This window comes from Martes martes, assembly GCF_963455335.1.
Source record: "Martes martes genome assembly, chromosome: 17".
Lineage (NCBI taxonomy): Eukaryota > Metazoa > Chordata > Mammalia > Carnivora > Mustelidae > Martes > Martes martes.
Genome location: NC_137905.1, coordinates 11,151,735 through 11,171,931, shown reverse-complemented (window position 1 = coordinate 11,171,931; position 20,197 = coordinate 11,151,735). Strand labels below are relative to the sequence as shown.

General features: G+C 39.6%; 1 protein-coding gene across 6 annotated transcripts in view; it reads left to right on the top strand.

The window, feature by feature from the left end:
• CNTNAP4 (contactin associated protein family member 4) overlaps positions 1–15,610 on the top strand; it is a gene marked incomplete at both ends in the record, with an annotated part of 234,878 nt that extends 219,268 nt beyond the window's left edge. For all 6 annotated transcript variants that reach the window (XM_080828714.1, XM_080828715.1, XM_080828716.1 and 3 more), the window contains 3 exons: positions 10,583–10,801; positions 11,153–11,224; positions 15,417–15,610. In XM_080828714.1, the coding sequence (XP_080684840.1) occupies positions 10,583–10,801; positions 11,153–11,224; positions 15,417–15,610 (485 nt within the window). The remainder of the gene's footprint in view (positions 1–10,582; positions 10,802–11,152; positions 11,225–15,416) is intronic.
• Positions 15,611–20,197: the final 4,587 nt, after the last annotated feature.

The following is a 20,197-nucleotide window of genomic DNA, read 5'->3' as shown; positions in this document are numbered from 1 at the left end:
AGGGGTTTATGTAACTGTGTGCAGGGACTTCCTGCTGAGCAGGCATCGTCCTTTGATAATAATGCCACTGTGGTCTCCACATAATGAAACATGATATTGTTCTCACACTTCAAAAATATCAAACAATAACGGTAGAAATAACAGACTATGTATCAATCACCTGCCAAATACACAGGCTGTCATCTAATGATCAAACCAGGACTAGACCTAAGAGAGAAGGGAGGGGAGAGCAAGGGCTTTTCTTCAAGATTTGTGAATCTGCTTTAGGTTCTTGCTTGGATCCTCTTTGCTTTGTTGAAAGGTGGTAGTAGCTCGCCACTCTGGCTGGAAGCCAGTGTCTACTTAAATGTCTTGTGGTCATTATTTATATCCACCAATTACTTCTGATATTAGCACTCAAGTAGAAGCATACCCTTGCCATTTTAACATCAAAATATATATATATACATTTTTTTATACTTGCTAACAAGGACTAAGTGGAAAGAGAAGCAGTACATTTTGAAAGGGTTTTCTTTTTAGTTATAAGTAAATTATAAAGAAGAGTGATATTTAACATGATTTGGTGGGAGTGAGGACCTCTTGTAGTCTAACGTTCATCTCTTGATTGATATTTGATGCTAGCCTGGAATATTTCGCCTCGGACAGTAAATGGAATCTTTTATTTTTTGAACTCTTCAGTTATTTGTACCTTGACTAATCATTCCTTACATTTTCTGAACATAATCTCAGAATTCTGAGAAATATTTGATTAAACCCATGGGTAAATGATCAAAATATTGGTCCTTGAGAAGGTTAATAGTTAAATTTATGAATATGTATAGGTTTTCTAGGACTATGATGAGCACCGAAATTGTGTGCTCTCATTCTCCAAACAAACAGGGGAAATATGAGTTGCAATGTTCCCTCAGTATGCTGGAGTGGACATGTGCAAAGTACTTCTTAGATATTTGGAAGCTTACCTGAAAAATTCCAAGTGAGTGTCATCATGTAAATTATGTAAATTTGACTATAGCAATAAAAAAAGCAAATAAATATAACAAATCCTGATCTCAAGAGTTCCTCAGTCTAGCAGGGTCTGAGATGAGGCATTACATAAAAATGTAAAATACAAGATAGAAAATTTTAACAGTCATGCATAATGTTAATACAATCATATTTTTGAAGAATAAAATCTTCAAATTTAATGCCACAGTTACTGATGAAAATAGCTTTTGTGAGTAGAAATATGTTAAATATATTATAAAACAATTGGGAAACTTATCTGCATTCTATTAGGAGGATTGTATTAATCAAACAGTAGAATAACAACATTCATTATATAAATATTTGTTTCCCTTTTTGTAAATGAGGAGGGAGATTAGTAGGGAATTAAAGATGTTAATGTTTTTATTCAAGAATAGCATTTTATTAAAATGCATATCACTCATACTGAAAAATAAGATTAAAGCCCAGATTCAGCAATGAACTTTATAGTCTGAATCAATTCTTCTCCTAAAAGTATAGGTAAGAATTTATATGCTGTGTACCTAAGGTTAGGATCTTGACCAAGGACCAAGGGCTAATCCTCTATTCAAGTCATTTGTAATTCAAAGGAGAATAATAATTTATGGCCAAATTTGGTGCGGTATATGAATTTACAATTAAATATATGTAGTATATTATTATATTTTAATATAGTATATTAATTTATAGTAAAATAATTGCAAAAATGGAGCTGTTAATTCTCCAGAGAATTGTTCAATCTTAGAGTTTCTTATTACGTTAGGCTGGGTCTTCCAAGAAGCTGTCACCAAGTCAAAATCAACCATGTGAGAATTTTATTCAGGGAACAACTTATAAAAAAGAAAGTGGGTTGGGAGCTGGTCAAGAGTGGAGAGCCATCAGATGGCCATGCAACTCTGCCTCCTAATGAAGGAAAGAGAATGAAAAGGTTAGAAGGATCTTGGAAGTTTGTGCCATGTCAGAAGGGTTGAGCAGTCTTTGGGGAGCCCTTGAGTCAGCCAGCCATCAGAAGAATCTCGCGTTTCCCAAGAATGAGCCTCCCTTTAGGGATCCCTGCTGTGATCAGCCACCACTGGGAGCCACCCACAGGAAGCATGACCTTGGCCCAAATATAAAGATAGGTTTCAGAGGGCCCTAGGTCAGTTACTCTCCTCTAGTTGGAGGTCTGCAAGGACTTTGTCATGGCCCCACGTATATCAAATATGTTTTTCTATTTGGAAGCTCATTTTGCTTGGATTCATTTAGCACATACTTTGTGATCACCTGTTGTGTACACAGAGAATGCCATTCAGCAAAGTGGACATTGTGTCTGCCCTCACAGAGCTTTTGTTTAGTGGGCACACACACAATTGTCACACACAATGTTCCTGTGTATGCAGTTGAGTGTAATGGGCCTGATATCACTTTAGATAAAATAGTTCCAAATTGCCCCCCAAATAAAAATGAGTTAAAATATTTGTGTCATTTTATGATTTCTGAATGTTTCTTTTAAAGGAGCAGAATATAAACATTCATCAATCATTTTTTTATTTGGAGTTGTAATTTGTCTGCCTTTTCAACCAAAGCCTGAAGGATATGACCATTCACTGCTATTGTAGATGGAAACCCAGAAACAAGGGCCTACTTTCCTTCTTTCAACTTTCTCCATTACTCATTTATTAAATTTAGGAAGAACTATGGACATTATTTTGGATTATTGTCACTGAACAAACATTACTAGCAGGTACTCAAAAAGAAGGTAAATTTTAGAAATAATATCAAACAGTATTATGACAACATGGAAACCATCTCTAACTCCCTATTACATTTAATTTAAGGACTCAGTAACTTTGACAATAATAATCATTAGTAGCTGGGAGGTGTGGTGGGAAGATCAAGATTTCAGCCAAGCAGCTTAGTTCAGATCCTCCTATGATCAAGAGTGCATTAAATCTGCTCTTCATATCCATATCTCATTGTGAGATTAAGCTCTGAATTCTGTGTCTAGATAGTTTTATATGTTAGAATAGATTTCTAATTTATTTTAGTAAAAACTGGATGATTTTCACTTACCTGAGCGGTAGCTTTTGCATATTAGAGGTCTTGATCAGTAGTGATTATTCCTGGGGCGCCTGGGTGGCTCAGTTGGTTAAGTGTCTGCCTTAGGCTCAGGTCATGATCTCTGGGTCCTGAGATCGAGCCCCACGTCAAAATGAATAAATAAAATCTTTTAAAAAATAGTGATTATTCCTCTCTTCTGAGGACACAGAGCCAGGAGGTAGCTCAGATCACTGCCGTGGAGATTAGGCCACATGTAGATAATGTCTGTAGTCGGCAAGGAAAGGACAGCCAGTCTCCACTGAGAGCTGGAGGAACAACTTCTAGTGTGTCAGGAACGCTTTATGTAAAACTCACTTCGGTGCCTAGAGGTAAGGAGAAATCAGATGACCTAAGTCCTGATTATGTAATTATACTGCGATATGACTCTTAAGAGAATGGTTATTTTAAAAGCAGATTTTAAAAGAGAAGTACTGCTTAGAAGAAGAGCAGTAAGAAGTCTCAATTTCTTTTCTTCATCAGGTGGATTTTTGAATATTTTAATAATTATAATGTCATAGGCTATCTTTGATGCATAGAGGGGCTTCATCCTTGTGGAGGCTCTAATTGTTTCCATAGAATTAATGGCATCATTTTGAACTGGCCATACCTAGAAGCTTAAAAACACCTTTCTCCTCATCATGATACAGGAGCAGAGATCAAAGTGTCCCGTCCCAAACCCAGAGAACACTCAGGTTGCTGAAACGCGTATCTAATTTTAATCATAGAGCACGTGGCGTGGTAGATGTTGAGATGTTGTCAGAGACTCATAAAATCACAAGGATGTGCTCCAGGTAGGAAGGACGGGTTTGCTCCTTTGACAATGGTATCACCCTCATCGCTTTCATTTGGCAAACGTAAGGAAACAGAGCTCTACTTACACTTCAAAGAAAATACTGAATGATAAAAGCAAAAGTCACAAATCCCAAATTATATATTTATCAGCTGCCAAAACTAGGCACCTTTGTACCATGATAAAACTAGAATAATTCCTAAAATAAAAAAGAGAAGGCACTTGTTTATTTCTTTAATTACTGACATGCTTTAAAATGTACCTGCACCAGGAATAAGTAAAAAATAAAGCCATTGTCAGGGAATTACACTGTTGTGTGAGTGACTTTATTAAAGAGCAGGAACTGATAGAAGAGAAGAGAGAATGAGGTCGGCAGGAGAGTGCATACAGGAGCTCCGGGGACAAAGCAAGGAGATGCGGGCCAGGCCAGCCTAGTGATGAGCTATGGGACTGGTCCATGAGAATAAGAGCAGTGAAATGTGAATTCTGCTAGTGTTGTCTTTTGGGTATAATAGAAGGTTAGAGCTGGTTTCCATGTCATCATAGTACAATTTGATATTATTACCTAAAAATTACCCTCCTTGCTTGGTAACTGTTACTAATGCTTATCAATGAGGACTGGAGTTAAAACTTTGTTCCTGTGGTCCGTTTCCTTTGTAAAGGAGCACTGGAGGACAGAGGGGAAGCAATTTTTTTTCTTTTCAGTCTTCCTTCTGAAAAGGCAAACAGGCTGACATCCTTTCTCTATTAAGTATGTTGCTCACATGTATTAAGGACTAATGTCGAGGTGAACGATTCCTCATCAGCTTCGCTAAGAGAACTATTAACTTAAACATCATGTAAGAAGAGATGTAATTGATCTGAGGAACTATGCAGGCATAAAGTTGCTTTGCTAACTCATTAAGGTTTCGATGGGTCACAATGCCACACTGGAAAAAAGAAACTCAGTGAAGACCATTCCATAACCTTGAGATTGCACCAATCCTTGCACGGAAAAATGTGCTCACCTCCTGAACGATTTAACCCACTATAGAATGACGGAGGAATCTCTGTTCGAAGGCTGAGTGAAGTTTACAGTCATTATTACTTGCTTGTGTCGGATCTGTTATGGTCCCGGAACGCCGACCGGCAGCAATCCCTTGGTCCCTCATGGTGTGGGAAGAACCAGGCAGCCTCAGACACATTTGGCTCACATTCCTGCATAATTAACAGGCTGCATTACATTCATTTTTACATCCAAAGCTCTCTGTAAAATGAAGTTCTGAGTTCTGTTTATGGATTGCTTTTCTGTTAGAAGAGTTTTCTAAAAGCCTGAAGATGTTTTTCAGTCATTCTCTGCTGGGCAGTAGCCTTGGTATATTTAGAGGCAATGACCCGTAGGGATCATTGATCTCTTCTGAGGCTGCAGAGCCAGGAAGTAGCTGAGATTTCTGCAGTGGAGATTTAGGCCAGATGTAAATAAAGTGTGTGGTCAGAGGGAAGAGAGTGTCTGCTCCATCTTGTAGAGGAGCTATAGGAACAAATGTCGGTCTCGGTGATATTTTATGTAAAACCTTCTTCAAAGCCAAGGGGCTACATAAGACAGTTTGATTAGATTCCTTAAGGGACCCTGTGATTTTGTAAATGTCTGTGACGCTTAAGACAGGTTACATTCAAAGCAAAAGAGAAGTACGGGTCACCCAGAGATATCGAACTATAAATAGCTTCTGCATTAATCAGATTTTCAAGGTTATATCTCTGAGCAGTAGATTTGGTTGGCAAATAAATACGTTTTATGAATAACTGCTTCCTTTTCCATGTAGCATTTGCTGACTGCTTTGCCATTTTACTTTTGCACTAACTCTTGTTTATTGAATCCTGGTCGTAATTGCAAGTAATGATGAAGATGCCGTGCGGGGTCTTAGCTGTGCTCCCCCTCTGGCTCAGTGCACCACGTTCTGGCAAGCCTTCTTACCTTTATCTTTACGCGTTAAAGATGCTGAGATTCTTTTGAAACAAGGTCCCTCTTGCTAGGTATAGCCATCCTATTTGGTTTTGTTTTCTGAGGTTTTCTGTTAGTTTGGTAATGAGAGCCACAAGAATTTCCATGAAGCCCTCCTTGAGATTGTTCTTCCATTTACTTCATGCCCTTTCCAGAAACAGTCCTTTTTCCAGGTATAGAAAGGCTCTTCACACGAATTTTAATTCCTTGGTACTCTTATTTTTCTTGTAGGCTTTTTGTTAAAAAGTTTCTTCTTTATCAAAGCAGAAGTCATTCCCTCTGTCAGAAAATACAGTTGAGGCTAATTTTTTATAGGCAAGATTATCAAAAAATCTGAGTCCGTTAAGGGTTTTTATAACCAGAAATATCCAAAACATGATTGAGTCCTCTCAGGATTTGTGTCAAGCAGGAGACGTTGGTCTTTAATTCCTCCATCCTCGCCGTTCTAATCTTTAAATGGTGTTGGCATTTCAGGAGTCAGATAATAGGAAAGATAGGTATTTTACTCATTGGCTTTATTAGCACAATTGTCAATGTCCAGCAAGATATCTAATGCCATGTATTTCTAAGGCCAGTTTTGCTTATGAACAACATAGTATAGCTGTTCATTTCATTTGGACTCAGTTCTGGGGAGGTAGCTGCAGAACCCTGTGCTGTGCTTTCCTCCTGGTTCTAATTCCCACCCATTGACTCTCCTGAATATAGAAGTTGTTGGTCCAGCCCAGCAGGCAGGGGGAAGCCTGGAGGTTGCCAGTGAAGAAAGTGTTGGGGGACTCCTTGGCCTCTGGTTGGAAGAGAGTTAGGGGCCAGCCTAGGAAAGTCTTGGAGGGCAGACCCTAAATTGCATAGATCCCTCCCCTCCACTTGGAAATGCTTGGCTTGCAGATATCTTTGGACCCCATGGGAGAGGTCAGCATTGAAAACGTCACTGTGCCCATTTACCCTCTTTGCCAAAGAAGGGAGCAACCTGAAACTTGAGGAGTTCCTGAATTTTGCAGAGGATGATCTGAAGTTTGAATCCTCTCTGTCTGGAGGTTACATGAGTCCTTGGCCTATAACCATCACTGGCGTGGGGCAACTCCATGATCTGCCTTCTCCGGTGTCAGCCACCAGGACATCAGTGACTGAAAAGCTCCTAGCAGATGAGAAAAGCAACTCCATTCTTAAGAAGATGCAATAACCAAAAAAAAAAGAAGAAGAAGAAGAAGAAGATCTAACAATAAAATGGGAGAAGAAACAAAGCCACCAGAATCATTCCCTATGACAGTAAGCCTTTTCAGGGAAACAGACACCATCACGATGAAACTTAGTAAGAGCACTTGGTTTTAGCAAAGCAACCAAAAGACCGGGAAGAACTAAAAAGTATGGTTGTTCCAGACTAAAAATGTCAAAGTAAGAAAGAGTGATCTTTGTTGAAACTTGAATTCATCACCCAGAAGATCAAGTGAATGAAGCACTTGACTCACACAAAATTAAGTCCTAAATGATAAAAATCAGGTGGAAAGAGTAAAAAACCTTAGAATTTGCAGAGGATACCCCGTGTGAATAATCAGCAGACCAAAAAGATTAACAAGTTGGAGGCGAATGGGGCGCCTGGTGGTGCCTTTGGTTAAGTGCCCAACTCTTGGTTTCAGCTCAGGTCGGGTTGTGAGATCTAGCCCTGCATCGGGCTCTGGGCTCAGTGGGGAATCTCCTGAGGATTCTCTCCTCCTCCCAACGCCTCTTGCTCATTCTCCCTCTCTCTCATTCTCTGTAAAATTAAAGCTAAAAAAAATATGAAGGTGAAGCAATAGTTGTTTGCACAATGTATGAAATTTTCTAGGCTAAAGAAAATCCTTGTGTCACCATGTGAAAAGGGCCCACCATGTTCTATGCAAAATTCCTGAATCATCAAATTTTTTAAAAATTTTGAGGAAGAAAAGTAATAGAGCCAGAAGATGCTAGAATGATATCTACAGATTCCTAAGGGAATAGGACTATGAAGAGTCAACCTTAAAAGAGACACACAAAAATCACCTAATCCATCCAGATAAATTTCTGTTCCAGACATACTCCATCACACTTTCTAAGTCATTTCTTCAGATCATCACCACTCTAGTGGTTTCTAGATCATCACCACTCGTTCCTGTTTCTGTGTTTATTTTCTGTCTCTGCTACTAGAATGTGAGATGCCTGATATGCAGGGAATCTGTTTCCTGTCTTGGTAGCTCTTAAAACAAATATCAATTGATTAACTGCCCACTTTAAGTTTTAGAATTTTAAGTATTTTATACAGTAATTTGTAATACGTAAAATGTTTTGGACTTGAAGGTATAGTTTTTAATATCCATCTCAGGGCACCTGGGTGACTCAGTCAGTTAAGCATCCAACTCTTAGTTTTTGGCTCAGGTCCTGATCTCATGGGTGGTGAGATCAAGCCCCGCATTGTTGGGGTCCATGCTCAGCGGAAGTCTGCTGGGATATTCTCTCTCTGCACTTTACTCCACTAGCTCTTTCTCTCTCTCTCCCAAACAAGAAAATCTTTTTAAAAAGTAAAATAAAATTCGTCTCCTATCAGATTTGTACCAGAGAAGTGAATCTTATCTATTTACATTTTTTTCTAGTTCAAAAGATAAGATTTTTTAAAAGTCTACAGAAATTGTAATCAAGATTTTAACATGGTGGAATAAATGTGAAAAGCACTGTCTTGGTTATGCTGCTATTAATGTATGTTTTCTTTTCTTATTAAAGTAAAAAAAAACCCAAAGCAAGAATGCTGTCTTTCTAAACATAAATATATTTGAATATATATCCATTCAAGTGAGTGAATGCTCTGTATCGGGAGTTAGTTCTTGGCTTCTGCACATGGACGGAATGGCTTCTAGTAACAACATGATGCTGGGGGTTGAGGGTCACCTATGGGTCCAGGGAGTCCGCCTTTGTGCAGTGATGTGGGATGGCCTGGTGGTCCGAACATGGCCTTCTGATGGAGAATGCTTAAGCCTGAGTGCCATGTATCTGTCCCCCACAGCAGGAGAGGAAGGTCATCGCTCTGCTGTTCAGACTGGAGGGTGACGTTCCTGATACCATTTAATCAGCATTTTTTAAAAAGATTTTATTTATTTATTTGACAGAGACATAGCAAGAGAGGGAACACAAGCAGAGGGAATGGTAGAGGGAGAAGCAGGGCTCCCACTGAGCAGGAAGCCTGATGCAGGGCTCTATCCCAGGACCCCGGGATCATGACCTGAGCCGGAGGAAGACACTTAGCAACTGAGCCACCCAGGTGCCCCTTAATCAGCATTTTTATCATTAGGTATAAAGTGTGATTGGAAATGGAACAAAATGGGCATTCTCCAGAATTCTTAACATAACAAGACAGGCTCAATCAGAGCTGAATTGTCCAGAGTCACTTCAAGACTTGCTGCTCTCAAGCCAAAAAAAATAATAACAAAATAAATAAGAGGCACTGCAGAGGATAGGAACAGAGGAGAGAAAACAATGTGTCAATCAGAAAGCCGTTCATAAACAGCAGAGCCTTGTGGCTTGGAGCCCGACAGGCCCAACTCCTGCACAGAATGCCCACGGCTCCCCAGCCTCCAGCAGTCACTGCGGTTCTGTCCCCATGTGTCCTGCCTGTACGACTGCCGGCAGACCCGGGTCCTGGGAGCTGCAAACACGAGCACGCAAATCCCTGACAACAGTGCTGAGCGCGTTCATAGTACCCAATAAATACTTAATACCTATTATCCTTTAAAAAAAGAGAGAGAGAAGTGCAGATTGTGTCCATGTCCCTGTACACGCAGAGCAGATGAGAGGAGTCGTGCTATTTTCTGGTCACACTGGGTGGGTTGCATGCATTGTAGTCCGACAGCATTTGAACTTTAAAACTCTACGGGTCATTCACCTGGTTTCAACTGCAGCCTCGCCAAGCATAAAATGTAAATATATTCCTTACCGTAAAACTGTAAATTAATATTCTGACATTCAAACCAATCTCCTTGCCACCATAGTCGCAGATAAACTAAACTCCCGTTGGTGCAGGGGAGGGGTTTTCTGTCTAGAGGGGACAGGAGACTCACACATGTCTGAGAGACAGGCAGCATGGAAAGAGGGAGAAAAGGCAGCAAGGTCTGAACGTTTCCCCTGCTGTGCCTGAGTCATTAGGGGGCCTTTTTGGGGTGTAGCCTCCACCACGTGATAACATCCCCCTGCATGTTTGGTTGGGGTCGCAGAGTACAGGAAAGCTTTCAGGCCAGACCGAATCGTCTGGTTGGGCAGTGGATAAGGGAACTCTAGAAGCTCAATTTTCCATCTAAATTCTGTGCTTTTCATATTTACGTCTCACAAGCTGAGCTGAATTTATTTCCAAATCAGGAAGCACTTTACTCTCTTACTCCAAGCCCTATCACAAATCATGTTAATGATCTACGTTTCAATTTACCATCTCACAAACCCTCATCAGTTCAAAACCTGGCCCATTCTTAGGGAGACTTCAATCACTTCCGACGTTCACCACATCATATCAAATTAGCCATCCTTAAAACTTGCCTTCATTCACTTGGAGAGGCTCGACAGTAGTCACGGAGAGACTTACTGGATCTGACTCTTTGAATAAAGACAAAAAAGGGAAATTTAGCCTACCGCATATGTATCACTGTTGTATAACCAGACTCGAACATTTTGTGTGTAGCCTTGCCTATTCACTCTTGCACGGTTATTAACATTTTGCTCTTTCTTTGGGTTCACAGAACACAGTGATATAGACCAGGAGACGGCACTGGCCGGCGCACAGGGCTTCCTGGGCTGTCTCTCTGCCGTGCAGCTCAGCCACGTGGCCCCTCTGAAGGCTGCGCTGCAGCCCAGCCACCCCGCCCCCATCACCGTCTCGGGACCTGTGACAGAGTCCAGCTGTATGGCCCAGGCCGGCACTGACGCCACGTTGAGAGAAAGGACACACTCGTTTGCAGGTGGTGTGTGGCTCCTCCTTTACACAGTGGCAAACACACCGGTGCCCTGGACCTTGAGTCCTCTGATGCTGCTGCAGCAGCATGGTCTCAAGGTGGCCTCTCAAAATTGGCTTCGTTAGTTTGATGTCCAGTTGTCTTTCCCATTTCTTCTCTAGATTCTCAGTGCTTTATTCACGTGAGCCCTGCAGTTGACACTTCTGAGCTTAAAAAAAATTTGTCCGTAGAGATCCCATCTTGACTTCACTAATTCTGCTCTGGCTTAAAATGTTTTAAGATTTTTATTTTTCCAAAATCTCCTCTTTTGCTTGGCTGTATCACTCCATTCCCCCCTTTTTTATCCTTTCACTACAGATCATTCGGGAACAAGAGATGACAGACAACCCCATGCTAATGTGATCGGAAGTGACTCTGCAGTGATTGGAGGTAACAGAAAACCGGGATGGGCTCTTCTTTGATACCTCTCATTACTAGAAGTGGCAAATATTTAGCGTCAGAGAAACCATGAAGAATCCACATACATCCCCAGGGTCAGGCACTGAAGCCTTAGGTCAGCGGGGTTGGTTTATTATTTATACTGGATTGCCTTTTAGAGTCTTCTTGAATTCCCAACTTCCTTGAAGATTTTCAGTATAAATAATGGATAATTTCACCAAGGCACCATACTCAAGGAATAGTTGCTAAACTGTGTAAAAATGAGTTCTCATTTAGCTTGAAAGTGGCCTTCTGCAATCCCTAGAGAAAACTGAGTCTACTAGAGGAAGCGGTACTGCTTTTGTTGGCTTCTTGGAATTTGTTGTATTGCTTCTGCAAGAGTTTACGTAAAAAGTAGGGAAAACTTATATTTTATGTTGTGGCCATGCTCAATAAAGTGGATAGTTCCACAGTTTAGGTCACATCAATGAATATTACATTTTTAGTTGCATTTTTGTCAAATATTAGGCGAGGAATAAAAGTGATTCAAAGTTATTTTAAATTGCAGAATTAACCCCTAAAATTTAAAAATATTTCTTGCTGGCAATGAAGCAGTATATTTTCTGAGACATAATTTATTCAAAACCAGCCCCCCAAATATATCATTTTCTTCCTGATCAGTGGTCTTAAGAAGGTTATTAATCACGCTCTGCATAGGATAAGGACGTAAAAAGTAAACAGTTATTTTATTACATTCCCAGATAATGTAATTACTTTTTTACTTGGGCAGTTTATGTGGGCTTTTTACTGATCCATTCTGTTCCATCTTTTACACCTTTACTCATCCAGACATCAACTTCTTTTAAGAAGTTAGGATTTTACTGAGACAGACGATAGTACTAGTCAAATTTTTGTGAGGATATTAACATCCCCACTGCTATTTCAGGTATTTTTCTTTTATCAAACTAATGGTGGAAATTAAAGATACGTAAGATAGAATTCCCATTTAGTCATATAACAAGCAAGAAAACCAACCAAGCAAACAACAGTAAGACCTGCTAGAAGAGTGGTTAATAACCGCATGCCTAAAAGAAATACATGAGTATATTATTATTAATATATTATATGGTTAAAAACTTGTACAAAGCTCTAGCATTTAATGTGCTTCACGTTTTAAACTAGGATTCCTTGTTAAACAGATTGTCTCAGTCTCATAACGGTGCTTCGTTTATACATTTAGTATAGATATAAGACGATATAGACAGAGAGATAGATACATGTAGAGAGTGACTGGACAGTCAAGCCAATGTTAAAACAAAATAATCTTTAGAATATTTTGCTTTGGGCAGAGATCATTGGCAAGACTTACAGAATAAAGGAGGGGTGTGTTGGTAAGTCATTCTATGTTATTCTGGAATGGAAACAAGTTATGGGTCACCTGTGAAATCTCGCTTGGCTCAAAGGCAGAACACAGAGAAAGACAGCGTGGCAAGTTTGCAGCCCAGGGACTGAGGGTCTAGGAATCCAGTCATGCCTGCTTTTGGTCATTGCAGAGACTGAGCATCAGAAGCAGAGCAGCTGCGCATGGCCCTTTCAGCTCCGAAGGCCTTGTCTGGGACCACATGCGATTTATCTGCTCAGTCACAGAATATCATCCTCTGGGGTGTTTCTCCATCTGGTAGCATCGTGATATAATTTTTCACCCGTTGTCTAGTTACTCGTAAATTGCACCCACTGTGTAACAATAATTAATCCATTTAAAATTCCTCCAAATTGGCTAATCGCCCTATGTTCTACATTTTAGATGATCTTTCTCTTTACTTACAAACACTGAATAATGTAAGATGGGAAAATTGTTTAATAAGACATTTAAAACTGGTGACCCAGATATTACAGAGGGCTCCTGGCCGAGCTATGCAGATACGGATGGTGAGATTTAGACAAAGAGAAAGCTATGTAATTTCTTCATAAAAACACATTCACACAGATCCTCAGATGGCAATGTCATAGAGCACAGTGGTTGGCCATATTTAATTTAGTGTATTTTGCGGGGAGGTAGAACAGGTTAGAGCAAGGTTTTCCTTGGACATAACACAGCTAGACATAATACCTTCCCCAAATTAAAGGAGATAAATCACATACATGGAACAAACTATTTCCAGAGTCCATTCACGATTATGACTGTCTGGATGTCTTGTCTGGGCCACTGTAATGTTGTTGTTTATTTTCTAATTGCTGTAGCCTGCTCTCCATAATGGACTTCATCAGTTTTTCACATTGAAATTATTCAGAATATCTCTCTTGATACCAGAGGCCTATAACAAGATACCAGACAATAGAAATATTTATAGCAACTCAACTGATGAAAGGAAAATATAGAAAACAGTTGGATATTCGGAATAAAATTACTACTTATTAATATGACTAATGATAATAAAATAACCATGCCCATTAGTAAATTTTTTAGATTTTAGGTACAGAATTTGGTGTCACATTTATATTAAATTTATGAGCAAGGAATTGCTGTCCTTCTCAGGTAAGGTTGACCCAGCCGAAAATCGGCTCAGCCATTGGCAATACTCTGATTTGATGTAGTGAATCCGCCCGTTAAATCATGTGCTCAGGAATCAGCTGCAGTTGGTGAGAAATCACAGCTTCTGGTAACAATGATTCAGTGTGTTGGCTTGGTGAGCTTCATTCACATTAGATGCACCTAATTGAAACAGGAATGAAGAATCCTAGCTTTACAATATGACAGGTGACCCACCTTGCTATTTCCACCATACCTACTTTTGTCTAAAAACTACATCCGTTAACACCTCCACTGTTTTCATCAGAAAAGTCTAAGTATTAAGAAACTCTCAAGTTCATAGTGACGGGCAGTGGCTTTCCAAATTCTATTTTTTCACTGGAAAGTTTGACTTTTATTACTGGTAACACATATTGTCCGTTGTTTTTTCTTGAAGTGATGGGCTTACTTCACTCATTTTCAGAGAAAGTATCTGCTGAGTATGAGTCAAAACAACCACGGTTTGTCAGTCATTCTTTCAAATGAAAATGGTGTTCCATGAACCAAAGAGTAACTGGTTGAGCTCATAAATCACCTTTTCCTGGGGACAAGTGCTTTTCCTGGGGACAGCCACCATACTGGGAGATACACACCAAGTACTTTCTGTTTCATCGTCCAAATGTTAAAAAGGCAAAAGGCCAAAGGTTCAGATTTCATAAAATATTGTTAGTGTTTCATCAAGGGCACTCTCAAGTGAAGCTAGCTTTTTTTCTTTTTTTCCAGGGTTGCTTGGCAGTGTGTAAATGAATTCAATGACCGCTGTTAGAGTTTGGTAGCCTTGTCTTAATTTATGCTACGGTACCAGGAATTTTACCCAACCTTGTTTTACATTAGCAGTGGATATGTCAACACAATGGAAAAGTCATCTTAGAATTATTATGAAAATAGCTTTGACCCTGTGGACCTCCTCAAAGTGTCCTGGGGACCAACAGGGACTCACAGATCGCACTTTGAAGAACTTCTAGCCCAATGTAATGCCAAGATTGATACCCATATATTGGTATAGTTAACAGTCGTGGTATTTAAGACTTTGATTTATAACCGATGTTTCAGAACATCAATATTCCTCATATAGAAATAAGCTAAATCTATATTATCCATACGAACATATTTCACTAATCAGGATCATTCAGATACCTCTATCCTGGTCCTCCTACTAATCAGCAGTATGACGAACTATTGCAGATCAACTGAATTACAATCTTTAAATATTTATGTGCAAAAGCTTATTTAGTCACTTTATAATTACTACTCTCTATAATTTTAAAATAATTAAGATCTGTGTATTAATATGCCATGATCACATGGTCTTTCAGACATGTCTGTAACATCTTGTGTTTAATGTAAACACACTAAAAAAATTTAAAATAAATGGAAATGCACTAAATAAATCCAGTATTACAGTAAACAGAGGCAAACCTACCAGGCTGGCGGAACTCGGAAACAAACTCAATGTATTACGATACCACCCAATCCAGAAATACCTGAAGTTCGGGGGTTTTTTTAATTTGTAGATACCAGATGTTCGGTTTTTGTGGAAAATAATTGTATTATGACTTATTAAGCAATGAAGCCAGCAGGGCTTCCGTGTGGACAAAAATTCTGATTTTGCATTGTTTTCTCTTCTCTTGCTAGGTTTGATAGCTGTTGTGGTCTTTATCTTGCTGTGCATCGCTGCCATAGCCGTTCGCATTTATCAGCAGAAAAGGTTATACAAAAGAAATGAGGCAAAAAGGTCAGAGAACGTAGACAGTGCCGAGGCTGTTTTGAAAAGTGAGCTTAATGTACAAAGCGCAGTCAATGAAAATCAGAGAGAGTACTTCTTCTGATGGGCGGCTGTGATTTAACTTGCAGTTCCGACAGTCTGTTCTAATAGCCAGGGGCTCTCAGTGGACAAGAAAACGCTCTTTCACTGAACGTACAGGCACTGGATTTGCAGCACTGCCATCTTGCCATAGCCAGACTCGAGATGGCTTCGGGAGGCCTCGTGCAGTGACATATTTCCCATAGCAATCGTTCCGTAGAACAAGGAATTGGTTATTGCTCTTAATTTCCAGCTGTTCTGATAGGATCTAAAACAGAAGTTTGACTCGCTTGATGACTACGGTTTTTGAACATGAACACTGTAGCCCTGGTCTCTCAATCATGTGATACATCAGTTTTGTTAGAGGTAAAAAATCCAAATTGGACTATAACGACCTTGCTTTATTTGAGAACATGCGCTGTGTTTGCTTTAGTGTCCCTCGCGGTGTTATTCATAGGCCTGGAAATGCTTCTCAGATCCCGTCTGGCTGGCGTTTGCATCTTCAGTGGCCAAAAGTATATCAACCCTTTGCCTTTCTCTGTATTACATTCAATACAATTTATCAATAGTCTTGAAAGATGTTTTGTTGTCATTGGTTTGATCATAGTGCTCTTTTTCTATTTGACTCTTCTTAATGATTTTGAACACACTAGGTTTGGAGTGTCAGACTTCAGCTCTGAACGTAAAATCCATATGTGACAAGACTCAGAGAGTGCATTGGTTGTCAGTGTGTGATGTCTGCCTTTTAAATTTCTCATCATCTGCTGTCCGTGTTCGGTGCTGGCAGTAGGGAAGACGCTGGATAACGCCAATTTCCCAAAGAATGTGAAGTGTTTGCAACCACTAAACTTGTTGATATAAAAAACGCAATTCTTAACAATGCCAAAAAAATATTTTTATTTACAACTGTAATGTCTCATATGAAATGTACTTTTGAGAATACTTTCCCCGAGCCTTATGCCAGTTTTCTTTATATGTTTGTACTTCTGTTTTTCTAAAGCCTGTCACCAAATTTTCTTTGATCTCCCTTGACTATATTCTGTGGAGCATGTTCCTTATGTATTAAAAAAAAAGAAGAGACAGTTTGAGGTGGAGAGCTCCATTCCCCGTTCTAAAATGTATACCCCTTCAGGCATACATTTTTCCGTGCACTGACCCCCAGGACAGACTTTTTGAAGTAGAAACTGCAACATGCCCCCTTTCACCAAAGCCGGCGGAGCGGTTTAAGGACCCTCACTCTAAGGGGTGGCGGCATATTCTATGATCTTTGCGAAGCCCGCCGTTCTGTGGTGTCTCATTTATGGTGACGTGGTGATTTCTTAAAAAGTACCAAAAATCAATATAACCTACTGACTAGTACATTCTGATTAGGGTGTGTGTATACATACCGAGAGATCAAAGGATTGTCAGTAACCTTATGAAACTTGTTGCAATATGGATTTTGAGGCAAAGCAAACAAGATGGGTGCATGTAGTCATCTTGAAATTTCCTAAGCCGATTATGTAATAAAGGCACTTTGCTATTTATGGTCACACGTTCTAGGTGCCTGGCAAGGAAAAATTGGATTCCTTCGTGTGTCCACACCGGAACAATTTGGAAATACATAAACTAAGCATCATGTTTTCCTTCTTAACTTCCTTGCAGAAGCTGCTCGTCTTTCCCATAGTTCTATATCCATTTTACTCTTTCTGTAAATGCCTCAGTCATAGGATATGATTAACATAGTAGCTTATGAAGGACCTATGTTGATAAAGGGCACACTTTTTTTTTTTTAATTGAAAGACTTGAAGGATTAAACACGGACATGGTAGTTTTTATTTGATGCAAAGCCAAATACGAGCATCATAACAGCCCTGATCTGTTGCAAGTGTTCATGTGATTTAGTGGCCGCATTAGCCCGGTTGGAGATGTAGACAGGTTTATAGATGGGGAAGCCTCATGGTTCTGTGTGGTCCGCACTCCTGGAACCTGCACCATTATGGCATCCAAATGCATTGATTCATCCTATGTCCTGATTTTCATGTCCTGATTTGTAATCTCTTCCATTTTTTTTCTTAATAAAATGCATTTTTGAAGTAAAATGCAGAATATATTTTAAGAGATGTTGTATAAAAGTTTAAAATGAGGGAATTATACTGGATTTTCATTTTCTTAAAACAGTAAAAAGATGTGTAGATGTTCACCTTCTTTACTGGTGGTCTGTGTTTTTTAAACTTTTGGTATATCCTGTGATTATTATGAATTGTTGACAAAAACTACATTTCTTATGCATTTTCTTTGTAAATGGATGCAAAAATGACAAAAAAATGTTTATTGATTCTAACAAGCAAAAGACAGTCGAACTGCATTTAAAGTTTTGCCAGAGACAGTATTTTGTCAGCGATTGTTTGTTAAAAGGTTTCGTGTATTTAAGTTGGGTGATATCCTTTTACTTCTGCAGAGAGAGCTGCAGTGGGCACTATATCAATATGCAGGTTTATATATATATATATATATATAGAGAGAGAGAGAGAGAGAGAGAATATAGTGCACCCTTCTATGGTACAAATGTTTAAAAAATTCCTTATATGTGATTTCAAATGAAAACACTATATAATTAACATTCTCTTTTTGAGATGACGAACTTTCCAAACTTGTTAAATTCAGATGTACAGTATGCAAATAGGGTGGAATTAATGTGGCCTTGAAGGCTTGCTCTATGAAATGGGGGTCATTTGTGGGAAATGGTATCTTCATTTTGTGGAAGTTCTGTGCCACTGAATGGTGCCTCCTCCACTCTAGGAAATAGCTTCATTAAAAAAAAAAAATCCCTTCCAAGTGTCACTCTTTGAAACACATTTAATAAATTCCTTAGACAGTAAGGTGAACAAGGAAAAGCAGCTGACAGCCAACCAAACAGAAGCAATTATTCAAAATTGGTAATGGTAAAAAATAAAACTGCCCGTTATTTTACCAGCAAAAGTGGGTTTATTCAGGTAGAGCAAAGAAATGCAATCTGGGGCAACAGCCTATGGCAGAATTCTAGGCAGGTTCCTGGAACAAAGGGGTAGGGAGAATCCGGCTTTTCATTGGCAGAGCTGTGGTTGTCTCTCATTGGCTGGGCTGTTGCAGGGTCGGGGAGAAGGAAAGCCCTTCTTCTTCCTGCTGGGGTAGTAGTTTCCAGTGCAAGGTGGTCTTTTCCAGTTGGGTCTGCAGTTGAGGGCTGGTAGGGCATCAGGCCTCCCCCTGTTGGCCTCCCCGCTGCATTCTAAATGAGGTTTCCTTTTATAATTTTTCACAAAATCGTCTTTCATTAGTTGATATTGTCCTTCCTATAAAACAGACTCTTGGAACAGTACCCATCATGCAACCGGAGAGCACTGATATGTTATTATATGATATTATCTGTTAGTGCCAACCGCTCAGTTTTACTGACGAAATGTCTAGGACACAGATAAACAAGGTGATGTCCCCAAGGGGATATGTAGCAATGTGGAAGTGGTGAAGCTGTGATTAGAATTTCCTTTTTACTCCACATGTTGCTGATCTTGGTACTTCCAAGACCTGGAGTTTTGACAGTTATCTAGTGGTGTAGAAAATGTGAAGGATCTGGGTGGCCTTTTTGACCGGAATCACCTATAGTTCTAGATCTTTCCCATATCCTTTAAAATGAACATAAACGTTTATCTGATAGGTCAGATTTGGTTTTCTTTAAAAAATGTTTATTAAGTTGATGGCCCAGGACTCCAGGAGAGATAATCATAACTGGGACACTTCTATGTAGTCTTTGTGAAATATGCAATCAACTGAACATAGGATCTGGCAGATTGAGTCACCAAATATTTTCCTTTCAATAGAGGAAAGAGATGACCTAGACTCAACTCACATCAACCTATGTTCAGTTGATTGGCTTTTCTGTCCTTGCGTCAACTACATGATGAATCTACCAGAAACCTTCAGGATGTCCTAGCAGTTCTTTTATTTTCCCCAAGTTTTGGGTGATGGGAAGAAACAGGGAAGAAAGAGAATCGAAGCCCACTGTGTGTTTGTGTTGGGGACCTGTGTGAGTGGGCACATGCATGTGTACAGGAAAGAAGATGAGGAGAAAGGGAATATGAAACAGTTTGCATATAATTTAGTAAAAGAGTTGGACTTTTGGTGTGGCAAGAACTTCCCTGGGGGCTGGTTTTGAAGATTTGCAAATGAAAATGAATGGAAAACAATCTGACCCACGATTATAATGGCTTCTCCAGTGCGGCCGTTTTTTTTGTTTTTTTTTTTTTTTTCTCCTTCTTTTTCTTTTCTTAAATTTAAATATAAATTTATAACATTATATTTAAATTTTTGTTAAGAAAATATTTTAAAAATGAAACCAGCATAAGAAATCTTACAAGGAAAAACAGCTCTCTGTTGCCATATCCCCTCCTGGTCACTTTCTGCTCCTCTAGCTGCCTCGTCTGAGCTGCCTCCATTTCTTAATCACATGCCATAGCGGACTGGCTTCCCTGGGAGGCAAACTCCGAGACAGCAGTTATGAGGGATGTTTATCGGGGGTACTGTCTACAGCAACATCTATGGAGGGCCGAGGGGACGAGGCGGGATGGGGCTGAGGGAGAAGCTGGGCTATGGGGCA